Source organism: Papaver somniferum, chromosome 3 (assembly GCF_003573695.1).
Source record: "Papaver somniferum cultivar HN1 chromosome 3, ASM357369v1, whole genome shotgun sequence".
Classification (NCBI taxonomy): domain Eukaryota; kingdom Viridiplantae; phylum Streptophyta; class Magnoliopsida; order Ranunculales; family Papaveraceae; genus Papaver; species Papaver somniferum.
This window is the reverse complement of record NC_039360.1, coordinates 9,761,947-9,772,584: the sequence shown is the minus strand read 5'-3', so window position 1 is coordinate 9,772,584 and position 10,638 is coordinate 9,761,947. Positions and strand designations below refer to the sequence as shown.

At 37.9% G+C, this 10,638-nt stretch overlaps 1 protein-coding gene across 2 annotated transcripts; it reads left to right on the top strand.

Moving 5' to 3' along the window:
- Window positions 1–1,416: 1,416 nt before the first annotated feature.
- LOC113360915 lies at window positions 1,417–10,419 on the top strand. Of its 2 annotated transcripts, none has more exons than XM_026604340.1 (2): window positions 1,417–2,279; window positions 10,298–10,419. In XM_026604340.1, exons 1-2 carry the CDS (start codon window positions 1,794–1,796, stop codon window positions 10,328–10,330), a joined length of 519 nt encoding a protein of 172 aa, XP_026460125.1. In that variant the 5' UTR covers window positions 1,417–1,793; the 3' UTR covers window positions 10,331–10,419. The 2 variants fall into 2 exon arrangements, with proteins under 2 accessions (XP_026460125.1, XP_026460124.1); XM_026604339.1 differs by lacking the exon at window positions 10,298–10,419 and adding an exon at window positions 9,782–9,924.
- Window positions 10,420–10,638: the final 219 nt, after the last annotated feature.

Below are 10,638 nucleotides of genomic sequence, written 5' to 3'. Positions count from 1 at the left end.
TGAATTCATGGAAACACTGTGTACAAAACTATTCAAAATCTTCCAAAGATTATCTATCTGTCAAAGCACATTGAACAACCCAAACACAAACATGAACATCATCAACAACTAACCATTGAACACCCAACGAGAAACGGAGTTAGTAGACAGAATGAACACACAGCTCTCAATGACTCGGTCTATAACTCTAAAACCAGAAACAATCTCGAGATGCAGAAACAACACTGAACTCATGGTGGTAGCAAGAATATTTTGTCCATTCAAGCTAAATAAAAAGAAGATGATGGAAATGTTACAGTTCTTATGGGTGCTGGCATATCAACCAGTAGCTACTCTAGTAAGTGGTTCCATGGAGGCCAGCAAGTTCACTATTGAACTGCAATCACGTGCTGGTGTCCACCGAGCCATCAGATATTCCCCAACAAAATATGTTGCGTGGTTGCTGGTAGTTAAGGCATACAAATTTGGAATCCCGCCATCCATGATACATATGACGCTAGTGAACTTTTGGGTCAGCTTATTGAATCTCCCGGTTGAATTCTGGGGAGAAGGAATACCGGAAATGATCGCCAATAGCATTGGAACTTTCATCAGTAAAGAACTGCCACAGGACTGTGGAAATGATCGCCCCTTCATTAGATGCCTTGTCCAAATGGATCTAAATGAACGCTTTGATCCCACTTTTGATCTTATCCTGAGAGAACATGATGTTTTTGAGGTTATGCTGTACTATGAGACATTGCCAAAATCATTCTGCAAAATCTGTAGGATAATCAACCATCCAAGGGAAAAATGTAAAGATCCAAGCAATGAAGAATACCCCAATATTTATCCAGATCCGGAACAGCAGGAGGAAGTGATCTTCAATGATACTAACGTTCAAATGAACTGTGATGATTTGGAAGCTGAAACTGCTATGTCAGCTCTCAATGCTCCCCAGAGAGTTTTTGAAGCAAGAGACTTGATAAACCCGCAGTTCATTGCACCACAAACTTGGTGGCTCCGCCGATCCCACCAGGTTTCAGCATGAATGTCTCTGATGATGATCTGAGAAGTGCCTTTATCAGCCCTCAAATGAGTATAGCGTCAATGAGCAGCTCAAACTCTTCCAAGAGACTGTGGGAGGAAGGAATGGAATTTGCAGCTAATAAATTTCAGAGATGGGACATGCCAAATGAAGAAAGCGACGTTTTAAATGGTTCCTACAACTATCTTCATGGATCACCACCAGAAAAAAAATATGATATGGACACCTGCAGCTCCTATGGAGGTACCAAACTCAACGGTGTTTGTGGAGAACAACCAAATGGTGCTAACATCCTTAGACGGGTTGTCCCAGATGGTGCCCTTATCAAACTGTATGGCTATAACAACAGATTCGCTGCTAGAGATCAACCCAAACGTCAACAAACTCAAATCGGCAATGACTCAGACATAAGGGAGTGAGTCTCTTTGATCTAAAACAGAAAAGAAAATGGGAAACATTGATAACCCTTTTCAGATGCAAAATCCGGTGAATACAATGGAAGGCAGAGTTAAACTCAATCTAAACAAAGAAAAAATTCTTTAACTACTGAGGGAAGAGGACCTAACAAGATTTGGAGTCGATCTAAACAAAGCCCTTATTATGGTATCTGAAGCAATCACAAATCAAATATCAGTCATCAACTCCAAAGGAGTAGTCATCAATCAAATGGAGAAACCACCAAGAAGGCAAAGAAAAATCGATCTATGCAAAAGCAAGGAAAAACCGGTTGGAAGCTATTTTGCTAAGGAAGACAGTCCAAAATCTCATGGGAACCCAAAAATCTCAGAAGAAAAAAGGGGTGGTGAAAGGAAAATCCAAATCCGAGATGGGAAATTCATCTCAACCTGATTTCCTGATCCCACCGCATATGCACTATGGTAAGTTGGAAATAAACGGCCCCCAAATTCCTTCATCATCAAATTCTCAACCTAGTTTCAAAATCAAAGCCCACAACCTCTCATACAACAGTGATATTTCATCCTACCATAGGCTCAAAAAGAACCAAAAAGAGATATTTGTCCCCCCTCTAATCATCTCAGCTCCATGGCCTGAACATCAAAGCCCCAGTAATACCATTCCCAACCTTCAAGCTCAATACCAAGCAGATGAGAATAGTGGGATGCCAATTAGTGATACTAACAAACCGGCTGAAGATAATGGTGATGGGAAAGACTCAACACATAAGGGTGGTGCAAACAATGGGGATACACAAACAAAAGGTGATGATGCTGACGAAATAGGGGAGGATCAGGTATCTCATAAACACCTAAACTCTTTACAAGTTATACAACATATTATATAGCATATTACTCCGATTCCTCATATGTTACATTCCTTATTGCACCTGAAGAATTGTTGGAAATTTGATGGATATGTTAGATGTGAAATTGGAAAATTAGGATGCACTCAATTTAACACTATCACTGGAATTCTCTCTGGGGACCACAATAGGTGGAAAGTTGTCACTAGTATTTCGGGTAGGGGCTTATTGAATAGAATTGTTATAACTAGGTTACTCCTTTTTGCTAGTCACTACTCTGTGCTCTTTAGATTTGTCCTAAGACAGTTCACCACTAACAAGGTGATGTCTCTAAATATCCTTTCTTGGAACCTTCATGGCCTAGGAAAACCTTTCACTAAAACTCATTTGTCGAACCTTGTGAAAGAGTATCAACCTGACATCCTCTTCCTCTCTGAAACTAAGCAAAACAGCAATCGAGTGTATAAGGTCTTAAAAAAACTGAATTTTAGTAATTCTGAGATAGTGAGCCCTAAAGGATCCATTGGAACAGCCGGTGGCATTGACCTGGCATGGAATTCTCAGAGCCAATGATAACCAGATAGATGCTCTAGTTCACGAGAAGGAAACCAATCATCAATGGATGTTATCTTGCTTGTATGGTAATCCTAACAAAAACCAAAAAACACAATCTTGGGAACCATTCCGGGAGCTAGCCAAAGATGTGGATATCCCCTGGATAGTTATAGGAGATCTAAACTTCATCCTTAACTCTGAAGAAAAACGAGGAGGCAGTCAGATTAATCAGAATGAATGCTTCTTCTTCAATTCCCTCATCAACTCTGCTAACCTAATTGACATAGGATTCATAGGATATCCCTTCACCTGGTCTAATAATAGAATCGGCAACCAGTTCATTGAAGATAGAATTAATAGAGCCCTTGCAAATGATCTTTGGTTAAACTGCTTCCCATCGGCCAATCTCCATCATCTCCCACCCATAGCTTCTGATCACAGTCATATCCTTCTGAAAAATTCTCCAGTTTGGAAAGATGGTTCCACGCCCTTCAAATTATTTGGTTTCTTTCTAGAAGATCAAAGGTGTTTTGATGTCATTGAACAGGCTTGGCAATTAGAAATCCAAGGCACCCCAGCCTTCTCCTTCATTTCTAAGCTAAAAAATGTTAAAAAATTGATAAAAATATGGAACAGAGATTACTTTAGTAACATCCAACACCATATAAAGAAGACTACAAAACACATTGAGTATGCAAAAAATGTTAGGAAGCTTCAAGAAAGATCACAAACATTAATTCATCTGAACATCGAATTAGAAAAATAGTGTCACTTCGAAGAAGCCATGTGGAAACTGAAAGCCACTGAAAAATCTCTAAAACTTGGGGATCGAAACACGGGATATTTCCACACATCGGCTAAACAAAACTATAAAAGATTGAGAATAGATGCTCTAAAAGATAAGAATGATAACTGTTGTACCGAGAGAGTATCTATCTCTGATGTGTCATTCTCTCACTTCTCTGACATGTCTTCCTCTGAGGACAAAGTCATCTCGCCTCATATCCTTAACCTCATCCCTTCCTGCATCACTAGGGAGGAAAATGATGCCCTTATATCTCCACCAAGTGAAGATGAAATCATTTTTGTTCTTTTTGGAATCCTAACAAGGCACCAGGCCCGGATGGATTCCCAGCAATTTTTTTCCAAAAAAACTGGAATCTGATTAAATCGGATTTAGTTTCCACTGTCTCCGGTTTCTTCCAAAACAAAGCTATGCTGAGAGAGTTAAACGCAACCTTCATCACCTTGATCCCAAAAATCAAATTCCCAACCTGCCCTGGCAACTTTAGACCTATATCCTTGTGCAATACCATCTATAAGATCATCTCCAAAACCCTTGCAAACAGATTGAAACCCCTTCTAAATAAGTTAATTTCTCCCTTCCAGTCGGCTTTTGTCTCAGGAAGACAAATAGCTGATAATGTCATCATAGCTCATGAAATAATCCGCACTATGAGAAGCAAGAAAAAACTTAAGAAAAGATATATGGGGCTAAAAATTGAAGCCTTCGACAGGGTGGAATGGAAGTTTCTCGATGAAACTCTTAAAAGGCTGGGTTTCAGTGACCACTGGTGCTCTCTCATTTCCTAATGTATAGGCACCACTTCAGCGGTTGTCCTTATGAATGGATCCCCCGCGGCCTTCTTTAAACCTTCCAAGGGAATACGACAAGGGGATCCTCCCCTTATCTATTCATCCTGTGTATGGAAGGTCTTTCTAGATTCCTTAAAAGTGAAGAGGAAAAAGGAAACATCCATGGGATTAAAGTATCTAGAGAAGCTCCATCCATCACTCACCTTCTGTTTGCGGACGACTGTCTCATCTTCGCAAGAACCACCAAAAAGGAGTGCAAGAAATTAATGTCCATCCTAGAATCTTTTAGCAGTGGTTCAGGTCAACTGATTAACTACCAGAAATCAGGTATCTTCTTTGGGAAGAGTGTAGGAAACAGGGAAGCTGGGGAAATCATTAAAATTCTTAAAGTGGGAATAATCAAACTTGAAGATAAATACCTAGGGCTACCATTGTTTACCCACAGATCTAAAACACTGTGCTTTAGCTCCACTCTAGAAAACTTAAAAGGCAGACTGCCGGGATGGAGAGGTCAACACATAAATCCAGCAGGGAAACTGTCATGATAAAGCATGTCTCCGACTCGCTTGCCACATACCAAATGACTTGCTTCGCCATCCCAAAGAACATTACCAAGAAAATGGATGCCCTAAATAGAGCTTTCTTTTGGGTCACAAGGAGGAACAAACCAGAGGTTGGTGTCCAAAAAATTGGTCTGATGTGTGCATCTCTAAGAGCCTAGGAGGTCTAGGATTCAAAAAATACCAGGAATTTAACCTTGCCATGATCATTAAAACTGTCTGGAGACTTATACACAACCATGATTTCCTTTGGGGTAAAATAATGAAGGGAAATTATTTCAAAAACTTATCCACTCTCCTTTTAACTAAGGATAAACCATCTCCAAAGAGCTCATGGCTTTGGAAATTCCTTTGGAAGGGATTGAAAATCATACAAAACATGGGGTCTGGAGAATAGGAAATGGCAAGGACGTTAATCTGTGGAGACACAATTGGATCCCATTAAACCATCCAAACATCATCACTATGAAAGATATTAAACCAAAAATTCAAAACACCTTAACCAAAGTCAGTGATCTGATTGATCAGGCGACAGGGAATTGGAAATTTGACTTCATTGATCAGATTTTCGAACAGAAGGTTGCCGAAAATGTGAAAAATATCACTCTTGATGAAAGCAGGGAGGAAAATGATAAACTTGTCTGGCTAACCAACCCAAAAGGAGAGCTATCGGTGAAAAATGTCTATAATCTACTAGTTACGTCCTCGGAAAGCAGCACACCCAATTCCATAGAACACCACACTTGGAAAAAAATTTGGAAACTTCGAACTGTCCCTAGAATTCAGATCTTCATGTGGAAAGTCATTCATAACATTCTACCAAGCAACACCAACCTAAATATGAGAATCAATGATATTGATCCTACATGTTTGATGTGTAAAACTCATATGGAGACTGTGAAACATATCCTTTTTGAGTGTTCTTTCCGCAGAGTTGTCTGGTTCGGACTAGGAATTATTCACACACCTAACCTGATAACTGCTAGGAGTCTTCATGAATGCTTTCTTTCCTGGTTTGACAATTCCTCCGGTTTCTCTCAATCAACAAAGTTCGAAAACTTCGGATTAAGGAATACATGGTTATGTAATCTAAACTCTCATTTCAATCATTGAGACATTCTCATAAGACGTTATATATCCGTTATTCACAGACCGTTTTGCGTCAGAGCAATTCTCAAAGTAATTGAAACTTTTCATGACTTTCGTCACTAGGTGAAGATAAACTTGATCAAAACGAAACGCTTTACCAACACATGATTTCGAGATATAGATAGGCGAGATATACTCGGCTCGAAATATCAAATGTGTATGATCCAGTCTATATAGCATACCACTTTTGTCTCATAAGAAGTAGGAGATAGAAGAGATAGACTTTTGAGTGATAGATAAGTTCAAGTCTCCACATACCTTTTTGTTGATGAAGTTCCACGGTTCCTTGAGTAGATCTTCGTCGTTGTATGATGAATCGCCATGAAGTCCTTGAGCTCAACTACACTTTTCTATCCTAGTCCAAGACTTAGATATGTAGGCTAGAAAGCAAGACTCATAGTTTTGATCACTAACATTGACAAACATGCTTGAGATAGCAACGCATGCGAGGTCAACCGAGCTATGCTCTAACATTTTTGAATAGTTTCGCCTATTCTATAAAAAAGAGAATTTCCTACTTTTCCATTTACTTCATGACTTGCAAAACAATTCTTTAATCTCTTCAAAAACACCACAATATCATCACTTAATTCACCAAGACTGGTAAAGACTAGAACCCCAAGTCCATAACCATGAGTGGCACATGTGTCTAGATATTTATTACGTTTGCGAGTAATTGCCTTTGAAATTGATTTCCCAGGGACAAAGGTATTAACACCACTACCAGTGAAAGGAGAAATTCCTGTGATTTCGAGAAAAAAAATGTCTTGACCGTTCTCCCAGTTGTACACGAGGATATCTGCGGGCTTTAGACCATTGTCATTGTCAGATAAAAATCCTAAAGACACCTCATTTCTTGCCGCAACACCTGCCTTATAAAAAATATCTGCAAAAACATCGCGGACGAGGTCGTGTCGAAATTTGAACCCTACCTCATTAGCACAGTGTATCGCATGGTCACCATAAATGTCCATAGTCTTATTTCAACAAGGGCAAGAACTGTCTTCTTCGAACAAAGGTATACCTAGTATATAACATAGGATAGAACTGAATTGTCGAGACCCAATGCGTTGGCCAAGCCAGTAATAGGTACAACGAGCAGGTAGTCCTGAGCATGTTTTGATTTGTTGCACTGCCACAAAACAACATCTCTTGCTGACAAACAGAATTTTACTGGTATCTCTTTCAACACAACATCAAAGTAATGTACTGCCACGGACTTCATAGGATTGGGGGCAGTGGCAGTGTCGTTGATGTTAAAAGTGGAAGGAGAAAGACCACAAACCTGAATATATTGTTTTTTATTTTATTTTGGAATTAAATTAGATTAGGTTAGGTTAGATTTTTTTTAATTTGTCAATGGTAACTTACCTTTCCCTGGAACACCCAATATCCCACCAAAAATAGTACTTCCCTCGTCCAAGTTATATAGGTGGAGAGACCAAATCTCTTAAATAAATAAAAAAACTATATGGATTATATAAATATTTTTAATTTTAATGTTTTACCCCTTCTTTTCGATGAAAAGTAAAAGCATTAAATTAAGTTTAGTGTAACACTACTATCATATATAGGGGCATATTTTCAAAGAGTTATTAAAGAACTAGAACTATGCCAATATAGATGGACAACCAAAAATTAATTCTCCGCATATATAACTTTGACAAAGAGAGTAATATATAAAAAAAATTAAGTATACCTTAAAATAGAGTTCTTTTTCCGGTGACGGTATGAGTAACTGCTTTTTATTTTAGTGAGATTTAGACCATTATCCTCGAGGATATGTATTATTTAAGTAGGCCAATTTTTAAAGAGATTTAATTTACTTTTTAAATGCAAAAACTACTCGCCCATGTAATTGGCGTCTTCAAAACTTTCTGTTAATAATGTATGTTATACATTTTAATTTACATACTTTTGTTTTCTAAGTTGATGTCTGATATTTTAGCTATCTCTCACCTCCATCTCGAACATAATTAGACAGAGACTTTTAATTAAAGATTAAACTAACTGGGTCTTGTTAATTTGTATACCCGTACACATGTTAAGGTTCAATAAACAACAATTTTTTGTATTGGAAATAGGATTTGTTTGTTTTATTGCATTGGAACCAATAATTTCTTTGTATTGGGAACATAATTTGTTGTTTTTAGTGCAAAAAAACCCAATTTCTAGTAGAATAAGACAATAAAACACAATTTCCAAAGAAATAAAATACTTCTTTATTAAACCTTCACGTGTATACAGATATACAAGTTAACAGAAGTCAAACTGAATATATACAAGTTCTTGAATTTAAATATTTATGATTCAGTTGTTCGATCAAAAAAATTATAATTCAAGCGCATTTACTTCTTCCTTGTTTTCGATTTCGATTATCTAAATCAATGTTAGGTTTAAAGATCTAGAATTTTAGGTAGGGTTATACAAGGTACAACTCGGCTCTGTTTTGGACAAAACCAAAATAATGGTTTTTAAGTTTTGAAGTTGTACCAACCATTTCATAAACAATTTGGAGAAAAGATGTTAGTTTTCAAACATCATGCCTTAGACTCGAAAAGATGTTAGTTTTCGAACATCATGCCTTAGACTCTTTATAGAGTTGGCCATGCCCCTTTTCATATGATTGAGAGAGGATCATCATAGGACAGCGCTTGATCACTACAAGGTCATACCGCTTCTTCAGGACCGACCTTTCCTTAAACCTTTTTACAGAGCCTTCTCACACTCATTTTCCACAAATGTAACATATATGATTAGGTCGTCCTTGTTCTCAACCAAGTTTATTGTGCTATTCTCATCACACACACGGCTACTACGAACCTCCCTGAGCTTCCCACAAGACTCAGATTGGCCTCCACAAACAAACATATATATACTTTCATCTAAAGTTACAATAAATACGTAGAATACTACCACATCATATGATACATCACACATAGGCGCTGATCAGCTCACAAATGGGGTATTGTTTTTTTTTATGGTGTACGACATGTGTGAGTATCAACCTACTCATAGAGAAAGAGAGTAGTCGGTCACAAGGAGTCGGCTGCAAAGGATGACCTTAATCCTGAATTTATCCTTAGTTACTCTTGGTATTAAGGAGGATGTGCTTATCCTTACTCCTTAGACATATCTCACCGACCAGATATTGGGGTTTGGCGAAGCTATAAATAACTAACTCTCGGTCATTCTAAACACGACAAGTTAACGACTACGAGCAATAACCTTCTAAAAAATCATCACCGGAGCCTTTGGTATGCAATCTCTCTACAACTTAAACTTTGATCCCATGTCTTTTAACTTCCCTTCCTAGATCGACTTAACCTATACATCTACGACTAAAGTAACCCTTGGACGACCATATTTTTTTGTTTAGGAAAGAAATATTCGTAATCAGCGTTTGCATTCACGCCAACCTCATTTATTGTAACTTTTCTGAATCTCTCATGTTTTTTCCTCATCTACAAGCGCACATTACCAGGGGTACCCGAAGGGTATTTCGGTAACCTTTTATCACAGAAATAAGGTTTATAGAATATTGTCAAAAATTTTCAATTGTATATTAGTTTTTTAGAAGGCTGGTAGATATAACTAAATGGTACGTTTTGATATGATGGATCATATAATTAGGACTTTGTGGAGATTATGGAAAAAGGATTATCTTGACGGACCGTCTAACAAAACTGTCCTTTCTACATGGTGGGCTCATTCCTGCGAATTAGCAAGGTGTGTCTTTGGGTTTCGCATGTGTGAGAAGACGGCTGTTTAGACAGTTTTTTCTGTTAATAATGTTTACACCATGTCTGATATATTTGAGCATGGAGTAGGATAATAAAATTTACTACCCAAATGGAAAATATTTCAGATAACGTTTTTTTTTTTTTTGAAGCATGCAATAATAAAAAACCAACTAAATTGTTATTACACGTGGAAATGTGATTCCCATAGAGTCGCTCAAAAAAATTTGGTTAAAAGAAGTCGGATTTGTTTGTTTCCATATTGATGTTGATGGGTTTCTTGCTTGGCTGTCGTCAGCTGCAAAGTTTGCCAGTCTATCAGTTGCTTGGTTTCCTTCTCTATAATTATGTTGAATAATACAACATGGGATTTGACGCATTCGATGTATGATTTCTTCAATCATTGCAGAGATATACCATGGAGCTTACTTTGGAGTTTTAATGAAGTGCACGAGATTTTCCGAGTCCGTCTCGAATATGACTTTAGTCCAATTTCTTTCATTTGATGCTCTGGTTGTATCACTGCGGCCCATGTTTCTGCCGTCAGCGTTGTGGTTATACCTAGAGGTTGTGCAATAGCCAAAACCGTGTGCACGCTTGAGTTCCTGCATATGAATCTTATTTCTGCTATTCTCGGGTTGCCTCTGGCTACTCCATCGGTATTTATTTTAAACCAGTCTGATGTTGGGATACTCCAACCCACTTGGATGGTTGTAGAATATTTTGTTATGTTTGTTGTCAATCTGCAAG

Bases quoted from the DNA above. Each gene is read 5' to 3' on its own strand.
- LOC113360915 (XM_026604339.1), top strand. From the start codon at position 1,794: ATGGGAACCCAAAAATCTCAGAAGAAAAAAGGGGTGGTGAAAGGAAAA. The intron at 2,280-9,781 runs GTATCTCATAAA...TCATATAATTAG, and splicing joins ACGAAATAGGGGAGGATCAG to GACTTTGTGGAGATTATGGA.